At 38.7% G+C, this 25052-nt stretch overlaps 1 protein-coding gene across 1 annotated transcript; it reads left to right on the top strand.

The window, feature by feature from the left end:
- The first annotated feature begins 20777 nt into the window (after positions 1-20777).
- Positions 20778-24072, top strand: lrrc30 (leucine rich repeat containing 30). Its single transcript, XM_008119970.3, has one exon. It carries the CDS (start codon positions 21189-21191, stop codon positions 22083-22085), a length of 897 nt encoding a protein of 298 aa, XP_008118177.2. The 5' UTR covers positions 20778-21188; the 3' UTR covers positions 22086-24072.
- The last annotated feature ends 980 nt before the right edge of the window (positions 24073-25052 follow it).

The raw sequence follows: 25052 nt of genomic DNA on the forward strand, positions 1-25052 counted from the left end.
ATCAATTTGGCAATTTTGTCTGTATAAGTTTCTAAAAGTAAGGCAATGTTTACATGAGGAGCAAAATTGCTTTGAGTTATGCGGCTATCACTTAGCCATATGAAGCGTCTTCATCCAGAAAAAAAACTGAAAATCTTTGTCTTCATAGAAGATGCAAATTACAATATTATATTCATGCAAAATGAGAGCTAGTGTGGTTTGAGCATTGAACTATGAGTCTGGAGATCAGGATTCAAATCCTCACTCAAGCATCGAAACCCGACATGTCACATGCCCTCAGCCTCTGAGGAAGGCAAAGACAAGCCCCCTTTGAACAAATCTTTCAACAAAAAGCCCACTACTTACTTACACTTTAAATATTAGAGAAGCTGAAATGAAATAAAGAATGAGCACTTGAATACTTAGAATAGAAGGGTGAAGCACATAACTCAGTGGTTCTCAACTTGTGGGTCCCCAGGTGTTTTGGCCTACAACTCCCAGAAATCCCAGCCAGTTTACAAGCTGTTAGGATTTCTGGGAATTGAAGGCCAAAACATCTGGGACCCACAGGTTGAGAGCCACTGACATAACTGATTCCACATTACCAAATCTCCAATGACTTGTTATTCACTTTGCATTTCAGATTTAAAAAGTGGTCTTCCCAGTATTTCAGAATGCAGTACAGTAATGTTGGGCACACTTTAGTAACACCTTGACCCAAATGTGTTTCCTATATCAGCACTTGTGTGAAATAATGCAAGCAAAGAGAGTCATTGTACATTGTGATTTATTCTCTAAGTAAATATAAACTTCACAGTGAGTTTATTGCTACAAACTTGGAAGCTACCAACAAGCAAACATGAGTTATCCATAGTTATATTCTACAATTCAGTTTTTGTAAAACAAAAAAAAAATGAGGATTCTGATTCCTTCATACTTTCCTGGTGCATGAAATAGTAGCAGATTGTTCAACACAGGATTGTCCAAAGTATGTGGACACTGTCAGAAGTGACTTGAGAACATACTGCAAGTCGCTTCTGGTGTGAGAGAATTGGCCGTCTACAGAGATGTTGCCCAAGGGACACCTGGATGTGTTAGCTGGGAGGCTTCTCTCATGTCCCCACAAGCTAGAGCTGACAGACAGAAGCTCACCCCGTCTCATGGATTCGAACCAGCAACCTTCAGGTCAGCAACCGAACCTTGAGATCAGCAATTCAGCCAGCACAAGGGTTTAACCCATTGTGCCACTGCGAGTCCTATTTTGGACACTGTGAAGCAAAAAGTTAAGCATATGTACATCCATTTCAATCAATGGAAAAAAGCCAGAGGAAAAAGAGTGGTATTGGACTTCTATTACTGAATGTATAATATTCCAGATGTTCAAGAACAGAGTTTGTCCAAGTGCCCCCTTGACACTAAATTTTGCTTATATATTCAGTATGACCAGCAGAGTAAGATGTTAAGAGATGTAAAAGTAGCAAAATTAGTTTAATGAATTCCACAAGGTATAATACTATAACACCACTCTATATATGAAACAGAATGTTTATGTTAAACATATTACTTCCTTAGAGAAGATCGTCTTCATTCGTTCCAGGAGCTTCTTAAATTTCAATTCTGGCATCAAGAGGAAAGCAAAACATCCGCATCAGAAAAAAACTGCGTGTCAGTGGGTAGACTAAAGAATCCTCTCCCTGTAGAGACATGAAATGAAGAACAAAAGGCAAAAGTTGGGAAAGAAAACATGAGACCTCACATGTTTACAGAAGATAATCATAACCTTATCCTAAAAACCGCATATTCTACCTAGAGTTCTTTATCTTGTTAAACACTATTTTTTCCCACTTTAAAAAATGTATATTGCTCTTTGATTGCCCAAACCAATCTCTAATCACAGCACTTAGAATTATAAGCAGGATCCAGCCATATACTGTATTTTCATTGGAGTCTGTTGTTTTTGCCAACTGAACCACGCTTTTTGTCCCTTCTCCCTTCATTTGGTAGCACTTTGTGGCACTGAGCAGACTATGTAGAGTTGGGCAGGCAGTAGGTACAAAAGTGAAGACCTCACACACATATTCCTACTGCCAAAGGCGTGATAATCCAGGTAAGGTACATTTTGGCATCATGGCCTTTAAAAATTAAACAGAGATCTAAAAAACATAAATGCAATCAATCTACAATTTAGCATTTTATATGGAACATCGCATCCCACAAAAGTACCATACAAATACTTGAGATCAACGTGGCATCACACCTTCATTTTTCACCCAGAAAAGGTCATCAATAGAGCAATTGTTCACAACCTGGGGCCCCCAGATGTTTTTGGTCTTCAACTCTCAGAAATCCTAACAGCTAGTTAACTGGCCGGGGTTTCTAGAGGTTGTAGGCCAAAAGCATCTAGGGATCCCAGGCTGAGAACTACTAAATTAGCACAAGTAAGATTGTTTCGGTCCGTGCCATAATCCAAAACCAAGCAGGAATTGCCCCAATATAACCTACTTCCTACACATATTAGCAGAAGTTGCCAGACACCATACACTCAAGCATTTTTGCCCCAAATGGGATACTAGCAATGGGGCAATAGTCCCCATATATTTCTAGATCCAAGGAAGTTCTCTTTACACCAGGCACACTTGAGTGTCCTTAAAAGGCAGTAGTTACCACCTCATGAAAGAATAGGGCATCTACCATGCACTGAACCCATTCAATCAATCCATCTTGTTAGATGTTATCAGCCAAGATGGGCAATGATCAAGTTTACAAGCATTTTCTCCACATCATCAGATTACAACAACTGAACCTGAACCCTCCATCAATTGGGCAGATGATGCAGTGGGTGCCTTCCCAGATCATGTGATAAACTGTGGCTCCAAGTTCTGAGCAAATTAATTAATTAATTAATTAATTAATTACGACATTTATACTCCGCCCTTCTCACCCTGAGGGGACTCAGGATGGAGCCCAACATATATATGGCAAACATTCAATGCTGGAACATAAACCATAAATATACATAAACACTGAAATCAGTTATCTTCACATTAAAAGCATTATTTAAAACCATCACAACTCAGCCATGAAATTTCCTATTGCTGCCATTATTGCACTGGCCCAAAGGCTTGGTCCCACAGCCAGGTCTTTACTACCTTTCTAAAGGACAAGTGGGAGGGGGCTGATCTAATCTCGTCAGGGAAGGAGTTCCATAGCCATGGGGCAATCACTGAGAAGGCCCTGACTCTCATCCCTGCCAATCACGTCTGTGATGGGACCGAGAGCAGGGCCTCCCCAGAAGATCTTAATATCCATGGTGGTTCATAGAGGAAGATGCATTCAGACAGGTAAAGTGGGACAGGGCCGTTTAGGGCTTTATATATCAAAGCCAGTACTTTGAATTGTGCTTGGTAGCTAACTGGCAACCAGTGGAGCTGATGCAACATGGGAGTTGTGTGCTCCCTTTACGCCGCCCCAGTTATTAACCTGGCTGCCTCTTGTTGGACTATTTAAAGCCTCTGAACAGTCTTCAAAGGCAATCCTACGTAGAGCACATTGCAGTAATCTATCCTAGATGTAACAAAAGCGTGGAGCACTGTGGCCAAATCTGACTTCCCAAGGTACAACTGGTGCACAAGTTTTAGCTGTGCAACCCCCCCCCCCCCAAGCCACTGCCAAAACCTAAGCAACTTTTCCCACCAACTGTTGAAGTAGTTTCAGTTTCTGTGTTCTTCAGCTATCCACACCTTTGTAACATCTCTGGTAGATCAATATAATATGTCCCAAATAGACAGGACTTCGCTTGAAGACATAATGGAAGAAATCACTAAAAAGTCTAATGTTCTGGGCAAGTTGCAGGGTCCATGTAACAAATCTTATCCTGGCTTCAGGAAGTGCCCACCCACTTTTATTGAAAAGAGAAGTGGCAGAAAGAAGGAGAATACTTATTCAGCGATACAAAGCTTTCTAGGTTCAAAAAGGGAAGCTCCCTGCCTCTTCTGGACATTTTGTGAGCACTACTACATGCTCTCAGTGTCATAACAGTGCTGCTTTTGAGAAGACAGACTTATTTTCTGAAACCCATTCAATGTGTCTATATTTTAAGAAATACTTTGGCCAAGGAGGTATGTTTGAAACACTATTTTAAAATTGGAAACAGGCCACCATAAGAAATACTATACAGCATTTAATCAGAGGCTATAGAGAGAGATACACACACTGCCACTACCCACCAGTCATCACTGCAATAATTGACAGACATTAAGGCAGCAGAACAAATTGGGCAAATCGAAATGTTACAGAGAAAAGTAGAGGAACTTAACTTGCAAATACCACTTTTGGCAGGAGTCCCATCAAGTATTATAAGTAGAAGACAATGATGTCTGAAATGAAGGGACTCCGCTTTTTTTTTTTAAATAATTTTTATTAAGATTTTCCAAAAGACACATACAACATAAAACGAAGGGTTGAATGGGTGTGAGGGAATAGGGGAATGGGTACTGGGGAAACTTGGAATGTATTAAAATTAGAAGGGACGGAAGAAAAAGAAGAGAAAAAAAAAAGGGTCTGGTTGTGCGGGCGGGTACAACCAGATTAATGATAGTGCTGCACGCTACTAGGGAAGACGTATAAAAAAGAAAAAAGAAAAGAGAAAAGGGAAAAAAAAAAAAGACGGAGGGTTAAAAACAGAGGAGACTTCCGCGACGCATCGTAGAGGCTTGGATTTTGCTTAGTCCATCTTTTCTTGCAGTCTTCATTCGATTCTTCTGTTCCTTTAAGAGTTCTGCTCTTCTCAATGTCTGTTGTAGGATGTTTAGGATGTTTAATTGTCTATTTATTTATACGTATATCTATATATTTATTTTTGTCTAAAGTTTTTTATTTATTTATTTATTTTTTATTTATTTATATTTTTTCTTGTTTATTTATCCTCTATTTATTTGTTTTTAGGTTATGTGGAAATATAGATTCCCATCAGGTTCGGCTCGAGGTCGGGTCTAATTCTTATGCCTCGGTTTAAGCTGTGATCGGGAGTCATTTTTATTGATTAAGTTCCTTTTTTTTCCCCCTTCCCTCATTACATTTATTTTGTTTTATGTTATTTATTTATTTATTTATTTATTACCTTGTAATAAAAAATGTGGGTTATTCTTGAGTAGCGTCTCCTTTCTATTTTATTCTTTTAATTCATTTGTACTGATATATCTGTCCACCTGTTGCCACTTAGTTTCTGTTCTTGGAGTTCCCTTTTGTTTTGCTAATAAAAATGTTAATCTATCCATATTCTTTATTTCGAGAACTTTTACTAACCATTCTGTTTTTGTGGGTACTTCCTTTTGTCGCCAGTGTCTGGCATAAACTATTCTAGCCGCTGTAGTGAGGAAGATCATCAGTTTCTCGTCGTTTGACCCTGCTTGTAGTTTGGATATACCTAATAAGTAGGTTTCCGGTAATTGGATAAATTTCGCCTCTAATATTTTTTGTATATTGTTGTGTATCATAGTCCAATATTCTCTTGCTTTGCGACATTTCCACCATAGGTGGTAAAAACCACCTTCCTCCTTACCACATTTCCAGCAGTTCGTGTTTAAATTTTTGTTTATGTAGCCAAGTTTTTTTGGTGTCATATACCATCTATAAAATAGCTTCATCCAATTTTCTTTTAGTTCAAGGGCATATGTTAGTTTCAATTTTCTGATCCAACATGCCTCCCATTCTTCTAAGAGGATTGGTCTGCCAATGTTTTTGGACCATTTGGTCATGCAATTTTTAATATAGTTTGTTTCTGTCTCCCATTCCAATAATATTTTATAAATTTTGGAGATAAGTTTCTCGTCATTAAATAATACCCTGTCCCATAAATTGTTTTTATCCATGAAGCCTATTGGTCCGTCTCTTTTGAAGTATTCCCTGAGTTGGCCATATTGTAACCAAGATACCTTAATTTTTCCCTCTAGCAGATCCTGATGTGATTTTAATATCCAATCTGGACCCTGTTTCTTCAGTAAGTCTTCATACTTTGGCCAGCTATTCCACCCCATTAATCTTCTTTGCACTGCCTCTAAGGGAGAAATCCATTTTGGTGTCCTACTGTACATCCTTGTTTTATATTTTTGCCATGTTTTTATTAGTGCCGACCTTATGGGGTGATTATAGAAATTTTTTTCTATTTTTGTTCTTTCGTACCATAAGTACGAATGCCAACCTACCCGAAGGTCGAATCCCTCAATGTTTAGTATTTTTCTATTCCTGAGTTGAATCCAATCTTTTATCCATATTAAGTTGCAAGCTTCGTAATAAATTTTAAGGTTTGGTGCTGCAAAGCCCCCCCTATTTCTATCGTCTGTTAAGTTTTGCATTTTAATTCGGGGTTTCTTCCCCTGCCAGATATATTTACTTAAATCTTTATTCCAATTTATGAAGTTTTTCTGATTTCGTAAGATTGGTAGGCATTGGAATAGGTACAGCATTCTTGGGAGAATATTCATTTTAATGGTCGAGATCCTTCCCCAGAGTGAGATTTTTAAGTTCTTCCACCTATCTAAGTCCTTTTTGATCTCGTTCCAAGTTTTTAGATAATTATTTTGCAGTAGTTGGATGTTTTTTGATGTTAATATTATTCCTAAATATTTTAGTTTTGTGGAAAGCTGGATGCCCAATTGATTAGCTATTATTTCCTGCCTCCTCTTGGATATATTTTTTGCTAACGCCTTAGTTTTATTCAGATTAATTTTTAGCCCCGCCAGTGCACCAAATTGTTTAATGACTTCCATCCATTTTTCTCCAGTATTCATTGGATTTTCTACAAAACAGATAATATCATCTGCGTACGCTTTTACCTTATAGGTTATCCCCTGTATATTTGCTCCTTGTAATTCTTTATTGTCTCTTATATTAATTAACAATATTTCCAATGTCATAATGAAGATTAGTGGGGATAATGGACATCCCTGCCGCATTCCTTTTTCGATATTTAGTAGTTTGGTTTTCTGTCCATTAATTCTAATTTTGGCATTTTGATTTTGGTAGATGGCTTCTAATGAATTTCGAAAGTAGTGACCCATATCTAATTCTTGTGACGCAGAAAAAGCATTTGATAGGGTCAACTGGGATTTTTTTTTTTAAGGGACTCCGCTTTTTAAAAGTTTTTGTCTTAGTGTTTGACAACAATGTTGTATATATATATCATGATTTAAAGACAATTTGCATATGTTTTTAGCATAAACTGATGGCTAGATAAGGAAGATTTACTAATTCACAAAGATGTGTTTCTGTGTAAACAAGCGCTGTTGATTAGAGGCATGTTACTAAAAATGACAAACACGTGGAATCGGAACCTAATTAGGTGCTTGGAGAGATACGCTCCGTATCTTCCTTTTATCATCAGTGACTGTGTTTAGACAAGTGAAAAAAATTCCAGGTCTGTTTGACTTGCTATCACTGACTCAAGATCTGAGGTTATTGATTTACCAGCAAGCTATTCCTGCATCCTTCTTCTTCTGCATAGCTATTTTTGAATACACCACTTCGTAATCCAAAAATTCTTCATCTGTAGATGTGAAGCAAGTATAATTAGACTCTTCATTAAACTGCTTTCTCTCATCAACATTTTGAACACTCCTTCATCCCATGGTTATTCAGCTTTCAAATATGTAATTGACAACAGTTTCCCCTTCTGAAAATATGCCATCGTATTTATAATCACATTTCACTTGTTGAAACTCGTTTGAAATGTAAACAGTTAGGCAGAAGCAAGATTACTAAGGCCCATCCACAATGACAATTTAATGCAGTTTGGTGCTAGTGTCAAACTGTGACAATCAGACTAAAAACTCCCATGAAAGCACATAAAGGAAAGTAATGGTCTGTGCTTTGTGTAATCTCCATCTGGACCTCAAACTGGTTCCAGGATTTCCTGTGTAATCATCTGCACAACAAAATTCTTCAATACTAGTTAGGTAAAAAGGTAAAGATTTTTCCCTGACATTAAGTCCAGTTGTGTCCGACTCTGGGGGTTGGTGCTCATCTCCATTTCTAAACTGAAGAGCCAACGTTGTCCATAGACACCTCCTAGATCATGTGGCCGGCATGACTGCATGGAACGCCGTTACCTTCCCACTGGAGCGGTTCCTATTGATCTACTCACATTTGCATGTTTTCGAACTGCTAGGTTGGCAGAAGCTGGGACTAACAGCGGGAGCTCAGCGCGCTCCCCAGATTTGAACCGCTGATCTTTCAGTCAGCAAATTCAGCAGCGCAGCAGTTTAACCCTCTGCGCCACCGAGGGCTCCTAATACTGGTAAGAAACTGAATTAAGTGGCCAGTATAAATAGGGCTTAAAAGTGCCAGGAAAGGCCAATTCTGACTATGTATAAACAAAGGACTTTATCACACTTGGGGCTTTTGACCCCTTGTTACTCTTTGGGGCCAGGCCTGCTGAGCACCATCACACGATGCTGGCTTGGCCTTGCCTTATTGATCACCAAAGTGGTGAGGAAGCGTTGGAAGATGCTTCCTTCCCAACAGTGCCAGGTAGCTCCCATGGAGCTACCCATATTTTTCTATCCTTTTCCCCATCTGATGGGGGAAAGGGTTACAAAGCAATGAATGTTGTCACCCTTTCCCCATCTAATAAGGGCCGGGACAGGGCGCCGACACACCTTGTACCATTCATGTGATAGGGGAAGGCAGGAGGAAGGGTGCACAGGGAACCATCAGGCACCCTGCACGCCTTCTGTTTCTGGCATGGGGGCTTCATCTGTATGATGAGGTCCAAACTCATATGGTGCAGCCAGTGAAGTGGCAGCAGCCTTTGACATGAAACAGCCATTCATGACATGGTGCCAGAGCCTCGAGGTAATATTCAGCATTGGATCACATGGTTTCTTTATAACCATGATGCACTAAATTGGGATATTTTAGAGTCATGCTTTGTTGTGGAATCCATACAGAACATGACCAACAATATCATATATGCATTCTGTGCCAGTAGTATTCAAAGGTTGCCAACAATGGCTGGAATGTTGTTGGGACTCAGCACTATCACAATAGAACATTCCAATAGTAGTTGCCCTTTAACAGAGGTTATCCAAGTGCTGTCATTCAACAGACACATACACACAACCTCCCGTTCTCTTTCACACAGGTGTGGAGCAAATCTGCCAGTGTACATCAAAAGCTATGGTGCAACTGGTTGCACAATGAGTTGTGCAACTGTGAGAGACTCTGGAAGTTAGTGGATATATATTTCTGTTATGTTAAAACTGTACAGGGTCTTCAGTAATGTCTACAAAGCTATCTACCCACCTACTTACCATTTATTTATTTCTTTTATATGACACCTTTCTCTCAGAGTGGAACCCAAGGTGGCTTCCAAAAACAATGTCCATTTTTGCCATGGAAATTTATAGACTGTGCTTGATGAAGGGCAAGGGAGCAAACCTGCAGTGCAAACAATGATGTTTTGGAAATAATATATTAAGTGGTTGCGTCCAGGGGGAAGTAGCACCCATCTTTATTTTGAGGAGTTTATTTTGTGGACAGTATGTTAAAACTGGTAAAACTGTTGAAAATCAACTCAGTGTGAAAACACAATAGAAGTTCTGTTATTGTCATTTTTTTATCAAATAGAAATATATTTTTTCAAAAATGTAATTAAGGTTGGTTTCATTCTATATTAATAAATGCTTTTCAGAAGACTGAAAAAAATGCCATGCAATTTAAAAACAATTAAAATCACATCAAAATACGTTTGGAAAATCAACTTAAAGTATGTAAAAGTTAAAAGATGTGTAAAACATGCTTAATAAAAAGCCACTACTGCTTTTCAACTACTTCCCATATTTCTTTTTTTCCCTGTAAACAATAAAAGCCTGTGTAAACAAAAAACATTTCACTAGCTCTGTTGGTTTTTGGATTAAGGCTAGGGTATAGTAAAGGTTTTCCCCTGACATCAAGTCCAGTTGTGTCTGACTCTCGGGGTTGATGCTCATTTCCATTTCTAAAGTGAAGAGCCAGCACTGTCCATAGACACCTCCAAGGTCACATGGTCGGCATGACTGCATGGAATGTTGTTATCTTCCTGCCAGAGCGATAACTATTGATCTACTCAAATTTACATGTTTTCGAACTGCTATGTTGGCAGAAGCTGGTGCTAACAGCGGGAGCTCATCCCATTTCCCGGATTTCAACCACCGATGTTTTGGACAGCAAGTTCAGCAGCTCAGCGGTTTAATCCACTGCACCACCAGGGGTATCATTTATCTATATCCTCATACAGCATAACATATTGGGACAAAAACATGTCCAATGCTATTTGTCAGCCACTTAATTGGATGTGGCGAAGCACCAATGATAGGCTAAGTTTATCTGTAGTTTGACCTAATTCTGAGATATTGAAATTCCTACAACTGAAGAGAGAAAGGAATTCGGTGAGGTCTGACAAAACAAAATGGACTGGTTTTGTTTTATCTGATTGCATTTCACTTTCACTTTCTTTTGTTTCCTTGTTCAGGGCATTTGGATGGAACATTTTTGATTCTATACACACACACATCCTTTGGGTATAGAACATTTGTACAACCTGCAACACATTCAAAGCCTAATGTAGGCTGAAAAATTCTGTTTAATTGCACACATTCTCCCCTTTTAAAAAAATACTAGTCCATGAGGCTGAAAAGTACTTTGCTATGAAAAGAATAGGCATAATGATATTTATATTAGGAGTAAGATGAGGAGAAGCAGGTCAGTAACATGTTAAAACTGCCCTGTTAGCCAAAACTATTTTTTTCCCACTACAGTTTCTCCGCCTTCTGCAGATATGTTTGCTACCTGGCTTCTTGAATCGCAGGGATGTTTTGAAATATTAGTTCCCCTTGTGTTCCTATCTCATTGCTACTCCCTTATTTATGATGATTCTTCAAAAAATTTCCTCATGAAATAGTATACTGTAGTTTGAATTTTTTTCTGAAATAATTACAGATATCCACTAGATGGCAATGTTTGATAGCAGTGTTGAACCAGTATCTCATGCAGCAATTCTTTAAGCACTTAAGGGTTTGTAACACAAGGGGGAAACGAATAGTCATCCTCCTGTATTCAATGGATGCTGCATCCATGACTTGAATATATACCCGTATTTACTTGAGTTTAATGTGCCATCGAATCTAATGCGCACCTAAAATTTCAAAACCCTGAAACCAAACAAAGCATTTACTGGCAAATGTAATGTGCCAAAAGTACACTCTTTATAATTTGATCAAAAAAAGTGTGCATTGCTCTTGCTGCCTTTTGAATTCCTTCTTTAAAAACTAAAGTCTTAGAACACCAAAGCTTTCAACAGTGGAAAAGAAAACCTTGAGGTGCATCTATGCTGTAGAATGAATCCACTTTAACTGCCCTGGCTCAATGCTATGGAGTCATTGGAAATGGAGTTTGGGGTCATAGGGGCTGATGCCTCACCAAACTACAAATTCCAGGATTGCATAACATTGAGCCATGGCAATTGAATTAGATATGATGTTCCTCAAATAGGAGCCCCAGTGCTTTGGCTCAGCACTAAGATTACCATATTACATGAATCTAATGCATACCTTAATTTTGGGAAGGTATTTTAGACAAAAAACAGTGAGATTAGATTTGAGTAAATACGGTATATAAAAAATCTCAGAAAAAAACTCTTTACTTTGCCATTTTATATAAGGGACACCATTATACCATGCCATTGCATATCATGGAACTTCAGCTTCTATTGGTTTTTGATATTCACAGGTGTGTGTGTAGGAGGTGGGTCCTGGAATGAAGCCCCAGTGGTTATCAAGGGCCTACTATACAGCAAAATAAACTACCTTGAATCCCATAAGAAAACAACAAAAACTTGCCATCTGACAGGGAAATGGGTTATATGGGGTTCTTGATTTCTATCCACATGTCAATACTGTTAACAGGACAGTGAAGAACAGAACATCTATCCTCTAGGTTTCAAACATGTAATAGAGAGACAGCACAGCAAGCTAGCAGTGAGAACTCAATCTGAGAAACAGGAGCAAAATGATAGCATCAAGGCTGGACAAGGTTTTACTTGTGTCTATTAATTACTCCTTGCAAGGTCTAAAAAAAGGTGAGGAAACATGACCTAACTAAATGTATTCTAGACACTGATAGAAATTCAATCTCAAGAAGGAGGGGTGGGTAAACACGCCAGTTGGTCTGGTCACTACAAGAAAGAGTGCCATCAAACCAATGTTTTGGAAAAATCATTCCATGAAAATTAATAGAAAGCATTTTAAAAACCTAAGTATGTATGTAGTGCAAATACGCATGCATAGTATTTTTATATGTTTGCAAATTTATAGTGTGATACCTATTCTCACAACTGATACATGCACGTTCATTCATACCCACAGGGACACACATTCTTAACCATATATGTGAATGAATGGTGCGTAATACGTGGCATGGATACATGTGCATGTGTGAATGAATAACTGTCCAGTCAAGATGGAACCTGTGAATAAAATCGTTTTTAGGCTAGGTGTGTTCTACACACTTAACCTACTAAAAGAAGAAGGTAGAGATATATACAATAGATCCCCTATCTTCAAAAGGGGAAGGACACAACGCCCCCATGAAAGGGAAAAAACTAACTTTGAAAACGCTGCTTTCACCTGATAGAACACCTCTTTAGCAATCTCCAAGTATTTCAATGTAGCTCTATAAACAGCTTCTGCTGGAAGTTTAAACATAACAGAGATTCTACAAATGCCCCTCTCTAGCAATCTCTAGATCTTCCAGAATAACTTTGTGGTCAACTTCCAGCAAACGTTGATCCTAGAACCATGCTAAAGGATCTAGAGATTCCTAGAGAGAACATATTAATCAAATCCAAAACCTGCTCAAGGTTTCAGGGCCCACTTCCTCCCCGATGTTTGGATTGTGGAAGATATAAAAGTGTTAACAATGAAATAAAATTAACATAATATATAACAGAGAGGTTGGAATTGTCTACCCTTCCAGATGTTGCTGAATTGCAATTCCCAACATCCCTGACCAGCCTAGCCAATGATGAAAAATTCTGCAATCTGCAATTCAAGATTGATATAGTTTATATAGTAATATATGTTGTGGTTGTGCTCCTAAGTTCTGTCATTACAAAAAGTGTTGTTGTTGTTGTAGTTGTTGTTGTTATATGCATCATTTCATGTGAGAACATGCACTTCTATTCTTTTGCTTGCAACATAAAAGCATATACCCTGTTTCCCTTAAAATAAGACATCCCCAGAAAATAAGACCTAGTATAGGTTTTGCTGAATTGCTAAATATAAAGCCTCCCCCAAAAGTAAGACCTAGCAAGGTTTTTGTTTGGAAGCATGCCGGCTGAACAGAACACCAGAGCACGCAGGATCGGTAAATGCATGTACCATAAAGTGTTGGACATGGAAATATTGGTAGTAACAAGAAATTCTTCATAGGATTCACAGTTTGTCTGGTTATGCTGGTTTATGATGACAACTACGGTACAGTATATAATAAATGTTCATTTTTTTGTTCAACAATAAATGTGAATTCTTCTTCATGGTAAAATAAGACATCCCCTGAAAATAAGACCTAGACCATCTTTGGGAGCAAAAATTAATATAAGACACTGTCTTATTTTCGGGGAAACACGGTATCTAACGTGCTGTAGTGAGGAGGACCTGAGGAGCCTTATAACCAAGGTGAAAGAATCATAGAATCATAGAATAGTAGAGTTGGAAGAGACCACATGGGCCATCTAGTCCAACCCCCTGCTAAGAAGCAGGAAATCGCATTCAAAGCACCCCCGACAGATGGCCATCCAGCCTCTGCTTAAAAGCCTCCAAGGAAGGAGCCTCCACCACGGCCCCGGGGAGAGAGTTCCACTGTCGAACAGCTCTCACAGTGAGGAAGTTCTTCCTGATGTTCAGGTGGAATCTCCTTTCCTGTAGTTTGAAGCCATTGTTTCGTGTCCTAGTCTGCAGGGCAGCAGAAAACAAGCTTGCTCCCTCTTCCCTATGACTTCCCTTCACATATTTGTACATGGCTATCATGTCTCCTCTCAGCCTTCTCTTCTACAGGCTAAACATGCCCAGCTCTTTAAGCCGCTCCTCATAGGGCTTGTTCTCCAGACCCTTAATCATTTTAGTCGCCCTCCTCTGGACGCTTTCCAGCTTGTCAACATCTCCCTTCAACTGTGGTGCCCAGAATTGGACACAGTATTCCAGGTGTGGTCTGACCAAGGCAGAATAGAGGGGGAGCATAACTTCCCTGGACCTAGACGCTATTCCCCTATTGATGCAGGCCAGAATCCCATTGGCTTTTTTAGCAGCCACATCACATTGTTGGCTCATGTTTAACTTGTTGTCCACGAGGACTCCAAGGTCTTTTTCGCACACACTGCTGTCAAGCCAGGCGTCCCCCATTCTGTATCTTTGATTTCCATTTTTTCTGCCGAAGTGAAGTATCTTGCATTTGTCCCTGTTGAACTTCATTTTGTTAGTTTTGGCCCATCTCTCTAGTCTGTCAAGATCGTTTTGAATTCTGCTCCTGTCTTCTGGAGTGTTAGCTATCCCTCCCAGTTTTGTGTCGTCTGCAAACTTGATGATCGTGCCTTCTAACCCTTCGTCTAAGTCGTTAATAAAGATGTTGAACAGAACCGGGCCCAGGACGGAGCCCTGCGGCACTCCACTTGTCACTTCTTTCCATGATGAAGACGACGCAAGTGCAAAAGCTGGGTTGCAGTTAAACACCAAGAAAACCAAGATTATGGCAACCAGACTGATTGATAACTGGCAAATAGAGGGAGAAAATGTGGTGGCAGTGACAGAGTTCATATTTCTAGACGTGAAGATTACTGCAGATGCAGACTGCAGCCAGGAAATCAGAAGATGTTTACTTCTTGGGAGGAGAGCAATGGCCAACCTTGATAAAATAGTGAAGAGCAGAGACATCATACTGGCGACGAAGGTCCACATAGTGAAAGCAATGGTATTCCCCATAGTAACTTATGCATGAGAGAGCTGGACCATAAGGAAGGCTGAGCAAAGGAAGATAGATGCTTTTGAACTTTGGAGGAAAATTTTGAGAGTGCCTTGGACCGCAAGAAGATCTGACCAGTCTATACTCCAGGAAATAATGCTCACTGGAGAGAAGGATATTAGAGGCAAAGATGAAGTACTTTGGCCACATCATGAGAAGATAGGAAAGCTTGGAAAAGATCGTGATGCTGCAGAAAATGGAAGGAAAAAGGAAGAGAGGCCGACTAATGATGGATGGACGGTATCCTTGAAGTGACTGGCTTGACCTTGAAGGAACTGGGGGTGGCAACGGTCAACAGGAATCTCTGGCGTGGGCTGGTCCATGAGGTCATGAAGAGTCGGAAGCAACTGAACGAAGAAACAACAAGGTGCTGTAGACTGTATTTGAAAGGAAGAAACTTGCAAAATAACCTCTGAGCATTTCTTGCCTGAGAAACCCCTACAAAAATTCAAGTAGTCACCGTATGTTGACAGGCAAGTTGAACACACACAAATCCTGTTGGTGGACCTAGCAAGAGTAGACACAGTCAATGATTCCTACCATTGTTGATACACTAATTTTTTTATTCAGTCAGTCTATTCTATGGAGGACTAACATTTGCATTTAGGTCTTAGCATTCAAACCAATTTGTATATTTAAAATGTGTGTGTGCATGGGCAGTAATTCACAGCATATTTACTATTATTATTTTATCTTGAATGAACAAATTGGATACATATAAACATTAAGTAAACCAAAGCAGTCTTGCTTCTTTATTACCATATGGCCATGAATATGACATACCAAAATGTCAACACTGAAAGGGAAAGTTGTAAAACAAAAATGTATCGTAGGGCATTTCAGTTCAGCGTTGACCACTGCCAGGAGGTATGGCTGCAGCTGAACCTGGAACTAAAGCAGGAAATTCAGAACACACAGAGACAGTTCCCCAGAGTTTTTCAAACACTCCTCATATGTTGTACTGATGGATGATTTTTTTTGCATAAAATGGTGGGTGTAATGCAAAGAAGGGAATGTGGGTAGATATAATTAATGTACAAAGCTCTCTGAACCTCTCATTAAAATTTTCTTTCAAATAACCCATTGAAGCTGGAGACGTAATGTTTGAAACCAAGTTCTTCCCACTTGCTGAGTTATTTTTTGCTCAAGTTTCTTGTTCATTGTAATCTACAAATGGGATCAATTTCACTGAAAAGCTGAACAGAAAAGGGCAGCGGGACATTCTCTCCTTCTTATATTTTTGTTCTTTAGTTGCTTGGCTGGCTCCCTTCCATGTTGCTCATGAAGTAATCCCTGTTCATGCATTAGGAATGTGCTTGAAGGTAAATGTGACAGGTGGGAAGCATGCCAGACCCACCACGGTCACTTTCACTGTCCTCCCCATATGAAGAAGGACAAAAGTCTGAAGATGAGAAACTGGTAAACATGCAGGTTTTTCCAAGCAACTGAAAATCTGGGTTTCTAACTATGTACAAAGCCTTTATGCAAAGCCTTGAATGACATCTCTAGGAGCATCTGATCCACATCAGGTCACATCACCATAGGGAGTGACATCAAAAGGGCTTTCTATAAAATTGTGTGCAGTATTTCAGCAGAAACATGTTCTTTATTTTAAAAACCCTGTTATATATAACCACAAAAACATTTTCATCGTTTAATTTATATGTACTGTATTGATATCCACAGAAGGCCAACATTCAAGGTTAATTGATTTTTGAACCTTCCAATGCTCATGTGTTCTGGTCAGAGATGATATGATGACCAATAAATTACCCTTGCTCTTCACATAGTTATTTTTAATGTTGCTCCTAACATTTGAATAGCGTTCTAGTTTTTAACCATATTGAGATGTTCATGTAAACCAGTGGTTCTCAACCTATGCGCCATGGCCTAGCAGTGGGCCGTGAGAATGAAAATCCAGTCCGCGAACCTCCTTCCTGTTTATTTATTAATTTTATTTCTGCACCTTACTGCAGAGCTGACCAGAAAATTGCGCTGGATAGACATCATCAGCTCTAGATTATTAAATATGATTTTCTGTGGGCGAGCAGACAGCGACTACTGAATGGCATATGTTCTGTATCAGAAACTAGAGCTGATGTGGTCTATCCAATACAATTTTCTGAATCAGCACCCCAAATAACCAAAGTGAATTTAAATTTGACCAAAAACTGATTTGTAACCCTTTTGGTACTAATGTTGAAGGGTGGTCCCTGGTGAAAGTGGTCCCTGGTGAAAGTGGTCCCTGGTCAAGTGGTCCCTGGTCAAAAAAAGGTTGGGAACCAATGATGTAACCAAATCAGATGGCCGAAATCAGGTACTGCCTGTTCTATGCTCATCTTCAGCAAAATCTTTACAGTGTGTTTCCTTATACAAAGATTTAAATCTTTTCAGTAAATTTAAATATTTTATTATGAACTGCCATCACTTTCTAGATAAGAACAACTTACCATTGCTTTCATTTGATACAATCTTTGTTAGATCCATAGCCCAAGTATGATCTTTTAAAAATTTTGCCTAGATTCTGTTTTATCACTATCAATGGTTGGGAGTTCTGTTTTGTTTATTTTTCCTAAAGTAAAATCTGTACAATAATCCCAAATTGGGATGAAGCTTTTGAAGCATCTTTGATTAAAATTACTCCATTGCCTATCTTTTGTGAACACAACTTTTAAAAACCCTTCATTTAGGTCAAAGTGATTTGTAGCAGTACAGTTTCAGATTTTGATGGAGAATAAGCATCAGGCCCCAATGCTTTCAATTTCAGGAACATGCCATGCTTTTAAATTTAATAAAAGCTAGAACAAGATTTTATTTGCTCAATTAATTTTCAGCTTCTTTTCCACTCTTTCCACCCTCAAGACATTGCTAATTAATTGAACAAAAACTAAACTAGAAATCAAATGATGTAGCTGAACCAGAGCTTGCACAGGTTACATTTTTGATGACAGCTCCAGTCCAAAAATTAATATTTCCAAACCTTTTGCTGAATTATAGTATGATATTGCTAATTTCTTGCTCTTCTTGTCTTTGCTTTTTCTCTCTAATATCCTGTGACAGAAACCTATTCTGATCCTGTGAATCCCGCTCTCATTTTGAAATTAGCCACTAATTTTAACCAGAAGAGTTCAGCACCCAAATCAGAAATCTGTAACATACTAATTATGTAATATTGTTAGTACTGAATTACATTTACAAGTCTTCTTGGCCAAAGAGTGTTGGTGCCCCACCAATCTACAACTCCTAGGATTCCATAACATTGAACTAAAGCAGTTAAAGTGATGTTAAGCTGCATTAATTTTATAGCATAGATGCACCCTAGGAGCAAATCAGATACATATCCCTACTTAGCCTACTGCACCTCACAAGCTGTGAGACTACCAATAATGTCATTGTTGTGAGAATACTATGTATTGGCTTTCTACCCAGTTTCAACAGAAAAAATACAAATAATCTGTCTCAGCACAGCCTTGTTCTACTATTGCTAAAGAGAAGGCTTGGTTATAGAACATAATAAAGTTTCTTGCTCAAACTGAACATAGTTTTGAAAAGTTAATATTGACTGTAGTTCCCAGACTTTTGACAATAGAGTTTCAGATATCCTAAAAATTGTAATATTTAAAAAGTATATTTTCCAAAATCTGAGCCATAAAATATTCTGTATGAGCATTTTAGCCTATACTGATTTAAACAGGCAAGGTCATTTCTTGGAATGATCTTCTAATTTCTCCTCCACCTCTGCTTCTCCTACCTGAAAATAAGCAAGGGAGACTGTAGTCATTTCATAGTCAATCGTGGGCCTAGGAGAGCTGACTGGTCACTAACAACCTCATCACACATCACTTCACTTTGCCATGAGCCGTGGGGAAGCCACCCCACCATGCCCTGCATCACTGGGATCCTCCGGCAACTGATCCCACTGGGGGAAGCATGGAGTGTGCAGCTTCCCCCAATGAAAGTCAATGGCAATACAAGAAGACTCCCATGCTGTTGTGGCAGTGGTAGGCTGATTCTGCCCTCCTTCACCTGTAGAAAAGGCATGACGTTGTCTGATGGGAGCTGACCAGGTCCATGGGTGACTGCCAATTTTAGCCCTGTATGATGAAGTCGTTATACTTAACATTGCATTTACATCTCTGTTATCTTTATTTTTCTGAAACAAATAAATAAAAAGTGGTAAAAATATTCTGAACTATTTTGGCATGGTTGGGTGCTGTCAGCAGTTGAAATGCCCATACTCACCTTTTCTGGGACATTCTCCAACATCTCTACTTGAACACCGTTGTTTGTTTTCAGTTTCATACAGATTAAACAATTTTTTTTCTAAATCAGGCTAAAAAAAACAACAGCTAGAGTTTGTGAAAATGGACTTTAAATGTCACACCAGTTTTCAAAACTGAAGCTAGAGAAGAATTGCTAACATCTCCCCACTTCTCAGCTTGCCAAAACACCACTTTCCCTTGTCTCACTAGATTGGAGCTACAGAAGAAATATGTCATCGGGAAAAGTTATGGAGCCCCCGATGGTGTAGTGAATTAAAGCCTTGTGACTTGAGGGTTGGGTTGCTGATCTGAAAGCTGCCAGGTTCGAATCCCACCCGGGGAGAGCGCGGATGAGCTCCCTCTATCAGCTCCAGCTCCATGCGGGGACATGAGAGAAGCCTCCCACAAGGATAATAAAAAACATTAAACATCCCGGTGTCCCCTGGGCAACGTCCTTGCAGACAGCCAATTCTTTCACACCAGAAGCGACTTGCAGTTTCTCAAGTCGCTCCTGACACGGAAAAAAAAAATCAGGAAAAGTATGCCAGTAGGGTTGCTGATGTCTTTGATGTTTGTAAGGTGATTAATCTGCTTCAAATTTTAGTGTGAAGTGAACCTTAAAGGATATATACCCGAGTTGCTGAACCTAATTTAGGAGTAGACTTCATCATAGGACCTTGAAGGGCACTATTATAATTTTTACAAAAACCTGGAGATGATTCTTTATCCTACCTGTGACTCTAGACCTGTATGAGTATGGATAGTGCTATGTAAATATATTGATAATGAATAGAACAGTTCAGAGTAGTCAATATTCTGAGCCTCAGAGTCCCTTGAGAAATTGCCAAAAACTTTCTGCATGGGTATGTATGAAGAATTTAGACCATTTCCAGGTTAGACCAAGGTAAACTGAAGATTATCTGTCCATCTGTAAATCTCAGCTACAAGTACAAGATGATCCATATATGCAGGACAGGTATCAGAAGTATCACGTATATGCATCCAACAATATTTTCTAGGTCCTCCAGGATGACTCTATGGTAACTTTCAGCAGAATCATATCCTTTTAATAGAATTTTCTATTGCCCATTTTCCTATTTCCATGGAAAATTTCAGAATATATCCCTTGTGGACACAGAGGTCATACTGTATGTATTAAGGAGACAAAGTCACTAAATTCTATCCTTATATGGGTAAGAATGCAAGATATAAAGCAAAGCTACCTTGGAACTTCTTTTATTCATCTTTAAAAAAAACCTTGAAAAAATCTCATAAAGTTTTGTTTTTCTATGATACACAAAACAAAATTTGTGCAAGAATATTAGATCTCTATAGAAGCTGTGCTGCTGTAAACATTGACATTAATTGTGAAAGTTGTTCCTCAGCTGAATAAACATTACTTGGAGGTGGGGTCATCTTCTCTCCGTGTTTTTTTATAGTTACTCTTCCTAATTGTCCTGTTGCTACCTCATGCACCAGAAATCCAAGAAAGCTGACATGGTGAAGTTATATACGGCTTTGCGGTGACCTCTATGCAATGAGGATGCGTATCTGTCCAATAAAGCCACAGACAAAATGACAGTGACAGCTGCCTTGTGGCATTCAATTTGAATGGAAGATGTTTGCTCAGAAGTGTCAGTAGCAAGTGTGTCATCACGGCATATAGCAACAAGGAAAACATCTTCAAGTCCCATCCTGGAGAAATGAAACTTCTTTCAGCAGCTGCACAGGCTCCCTGGGAGGAAAGATGGTCCTCAAGGTCTTTACACATCTTCCTGGGCTGAACTTGTTTTGTGACTCTTGACTCTTTTGAAAACTGAAGCCTTTTGCCAGGTGTTAATTATAGGAGGCAACAAAAACACAGCTTCAAATAGCAGAAGCAGCAAAGCTGGAGGTTTTATGGGTGGAAAGAACTCCAAGGGCCAAGGGAAGAAGAGCATGATGCTGCTGAAGAGAAGCCAGAAGCTACCTCTGTGGGAAGAAACCCTTCTCTCTGGAAAAGACCCAAGGACTCTGCTGAAATGTGGACTGCAGTATGTCAGTTTGAGCCTCATAATGAAGGGGATGACAAGGGTTCCTGACTTTCTTTGGGGATTGCCACAGGTCCAGAAACTGAATCTCTCACATAACCAACTGGTGATTCTTCCTCCTGCGTTGGGTACACTTGACAGACTGGTAGTGCTGAACCTGTGTGGGAATCGTATGAAATCTCTGCCAAAAGAGATTGGGCTGCTCAGGAACCTGAAGATCTTATTTGTCAATATGAATTGTTTGACTGAACTACCAGCAGAAATTGGACACTGCAAGAAACTGGAAGTTTTGAGCCTCTCGCACAACCGTATCTCTCATCTCCCGCCAAGTATCACAGAGCTAATAAACCTGAGAAAGCTGAACCTTAGCAATAATCGGTTCATTTACATTCCTCTAAGTGTTTTTGCATTGAGGAACTTAGATTTTTTACATGTAGGCTGCAACAAACTTGAAAACATTGGAGACAGTATCCAGTTTCTGGTCAACTTGCAGATCTTCATTGCTGACTATAATAACATTCGTGCCTTGCCAAGGTCTATCTGCTCAGTCGCTGCTCTGGAACTCTTAAATGTTGATTACAATTGTATCCAGACTCTTCCAGATGAACTTTATTTGCTGCGCAGACTGCCCAAAATTGCTTGGAATCCAATGGATAAGGGGTTCCATATTTCACATAATCCTTTGTCCAAACCACTGCCGCAGATCATAGAAGGAGGACTGGATGCACTCTACAGCTATCTCAAAGATAAAAATCAGCTCCCATAAACATGGGCTTCATTTGGGATTGTGGTGGTTGCCATGTTTTCTCAGTTGTGTCTTTTAATTTTTCTGACCAGTGAACTTCACTGTGCAAATCGGAAGCCGGAATACAGTTGCAATAAAGTTTACCTGAAAGCAAGTACATTGACTTTATACTGGCTGTGCAAAGAATATATTTCTCAAAGAAATATGTATCCTTTGTTGGCGGATGTGACTGAAGTGTTTATCTTTATTATGTCAAGACTTGTAAGCAGATTAATGTAATAAAAAGCCAATTGTATTTTTAAAGTATTTCTATATGTCAGGTTTTAATAGTGCTAATTTCAAGAAGGTAGACTTTTTTAATGTAATGGCCTTGTGAAATTCAGTGACAGTTTCAATTTCTGTTCAGCATGTGGTTCATGGGGTGGAAGGCTCATGCCAAAATGCTTACAGCATGAAAGCGTACATCTACCTTAGGAAAATATGTTATTTAGCATCAAATCAGGAAAGTGATTTGCTGCTAGGCCTGAATTTGTGGTATTTATCACCATTTCTCAATATAACTAATTTCCAATGCGTGAGATCCCTGAAACTAGCTAGCTGAAACTTTCATATTAAATATTGCAAATTGAGCTTTAGGAGAAATGTCCAGAATGAAAAATTAAAAATATCTCATCTTTCAAAAACATTTATATCATTCATTTCTCAAAACCCTATAGTGGTAACGAAAATAAGTTACACGCCGCGCTATTACCCAGCAGTAAATACTATGTGGAGCTCACAGTTAGTTACACGAGATACGAGAAAGTGAGGTCATGTTTCCAAATAACAATTGCATGATTAAGAAGCAGCTAATTATACTCAAAGACAACTGTATTAATTTTGCACAATGCTTCCACACTTCTCTGCAATCTGAACAGATCATTTGACATTAGAAAACAAGGCATGAACCTTGCATCCCTTGGATCCTGAATTTTTGCACATTTACATTAATTCCAGCAGGTCGTGTGACTTAGAGCTCTCCACTTCCCCAGGATTTTCTGTCAGAGAATACGTGTCAGGACTCTCTTTTTGTGAGGAGGAGGCATATCAATTCAGAGCTCAAAAATGCTTACTTCTAAAACAAGTATTTTTTTTCCTTACCTGTAGGCACAGACAGGTACTATTAGATGAGCCCTATGTCATGTTCTCTTTGTGTAAATGTTCTCCCTGGAGGTTTTCTCTTGAAATATAAGTAGGTGGTGATAGGAGATACTGTAAAATTCTTTCCTAATTTACTTTATTATAATATCCTAAAACCATATCTCTGCAACTTTTTGGAGGAAACAGGAAGATTGGTGAAGCAAAAAGAGAAAGGAAGGAAGGAAGGAAGGAAGGAAGGAAGGAAGGAAGGAAGGAAGGAAGGAAGGAAGGAAGGAAGGAAGGAAGGGGGAGAGAGTCTGAGTTCATTTCTGTTTTTCATTACGCCAAATCCAACTCATCTGAGAAAGGCATGAATGTGAATAAATATTATTATTATTGTAAGAAAAAGTTTGATACACGCACTGGAAAGTTTTCAGTTTTATGGTAATTCGTTTAACTGTTCACATGTAACTTGTAGTCATTATACATTGAACTGCAAGCACTGAAATGAATGTTAAAAATCCTGACAGCTATTTAATAAAATAAAATAAAATCTTCATTTCAGAAACAGAAATTTGGAGCTGTGAAGTGCACTTTTAAAACAGTGCCGTCAGCATCTTCTGCAGTTTCCATACGCAAGATGTAACGAGGCAGAACGGGGGATATTGCCTGAGAATTGTGTGCTAATGGAATACCTCAAAAATGAGCAGGCTCCCAGATTGGAGAGGATGTAAACTTGATTTGTATCTCACTTGGAGCTATTTATGAAAACAAAATTCAGGAGTCCTAAATCCACATCTTCAGCAGTTTCATCTTAAACGAATTCAATTAGGAGCAGTATCTACAAATTTAAAAAACAACAAAACTGTAATATAATTAATCAAGTGAGACTGCACCTAATCAAGTGAGACTGCAACCTGCACACAATTCATAGGGTTACCATCTTCATACCTAGTTAAAATAAATAGAGAAGATGTCATCACCACAGTTTAAATTTTTTGCTATAAATTTAGTGCACAATTCAACTGGATTAAGCACATTAAATCCCATTACTTTCAAAAGAACTGTTTAATCATATGCTTAATTGGTAGACTGAAATAATTTTGATAATCCTTTGGTTGGATTATGACTTTGTCTCCCCTGTACATCATTTTTTACAAAACATGTCAAGCTTTCAAATTGTAGCCCCATCCCTATACTGAAAAAAGTAATGATTACTGTGCAATTAATATAATGGTTTATATATTTATTTTATTCCAATATGGGACCCAGAGCAAGCTATTAATAATAAATTAGTACAACTATGACATCATCCACTTGAAAGGTGATAGATTGAGAGCTTTGGCGGAGATTCCTATTAGTATGATTGGCACTTTTGCAGAAACCAGAGCCAGTCTATGTAATGCAAAAGTGGCTGGTTGTTGAAACAAGTTGAGTATCCCTGACCTGGATTTTCAAATTCTGATATGCTCCAAATTCTGAAATTGCCCGTATGTATGGCTGAGATAGTAACATCTTAGGTTTTTGGTAGTTCAGTATGCACAGATGTTGTTAAATGTACAAAATTACTACAGAAATTTTATAAAATTACTTTTAAGTTATATGTATCTGGCATATATAAAACATAAATGAATTTTATGTTTAGATATTTGTCCCATTTCTAAGATATCCCATTATGTACATACAGTAGAGTCTCACTTATCCAACATAAATGGGCCGGCAGAACGTTGGATAAGCGAATATGTTGGATAATAAGGAGGGATTAAGGAAAAGCCTATTGAACATCAAATTAGGTTATGATTTCACAAATTAAGCCCCAAAACATCATGTTATACAACAAATTTGACAGAAAAAGTAGTTCAATTCATG

The sequence above is a fragment of the Anolis carolinensis genome, chromosome 4 (genome assembly GCF_035594765.1).
Source record: "Anolis carolinensis isolate JA03-04 chromosome 4, rAnoCar3.1.pri, whole genome shotgun sequence".
NCBI classification, from domain to species: Eukaryota; Metazoa; Chordata; class Lepidosauria; order Squamata; family Dactyloidae; genus Anolis; species Anolis carolinensis.

Bases quoted from the DNA above. Each gene is read 5' to 3' on its own strand.
- lrrc30 (XM_008119970.3), top strand. From the start codon at position 21,189: ATGGGTGGAAAGAACTCCAAGGGCCAAGGGAAGAAGAGCATGATGCTG.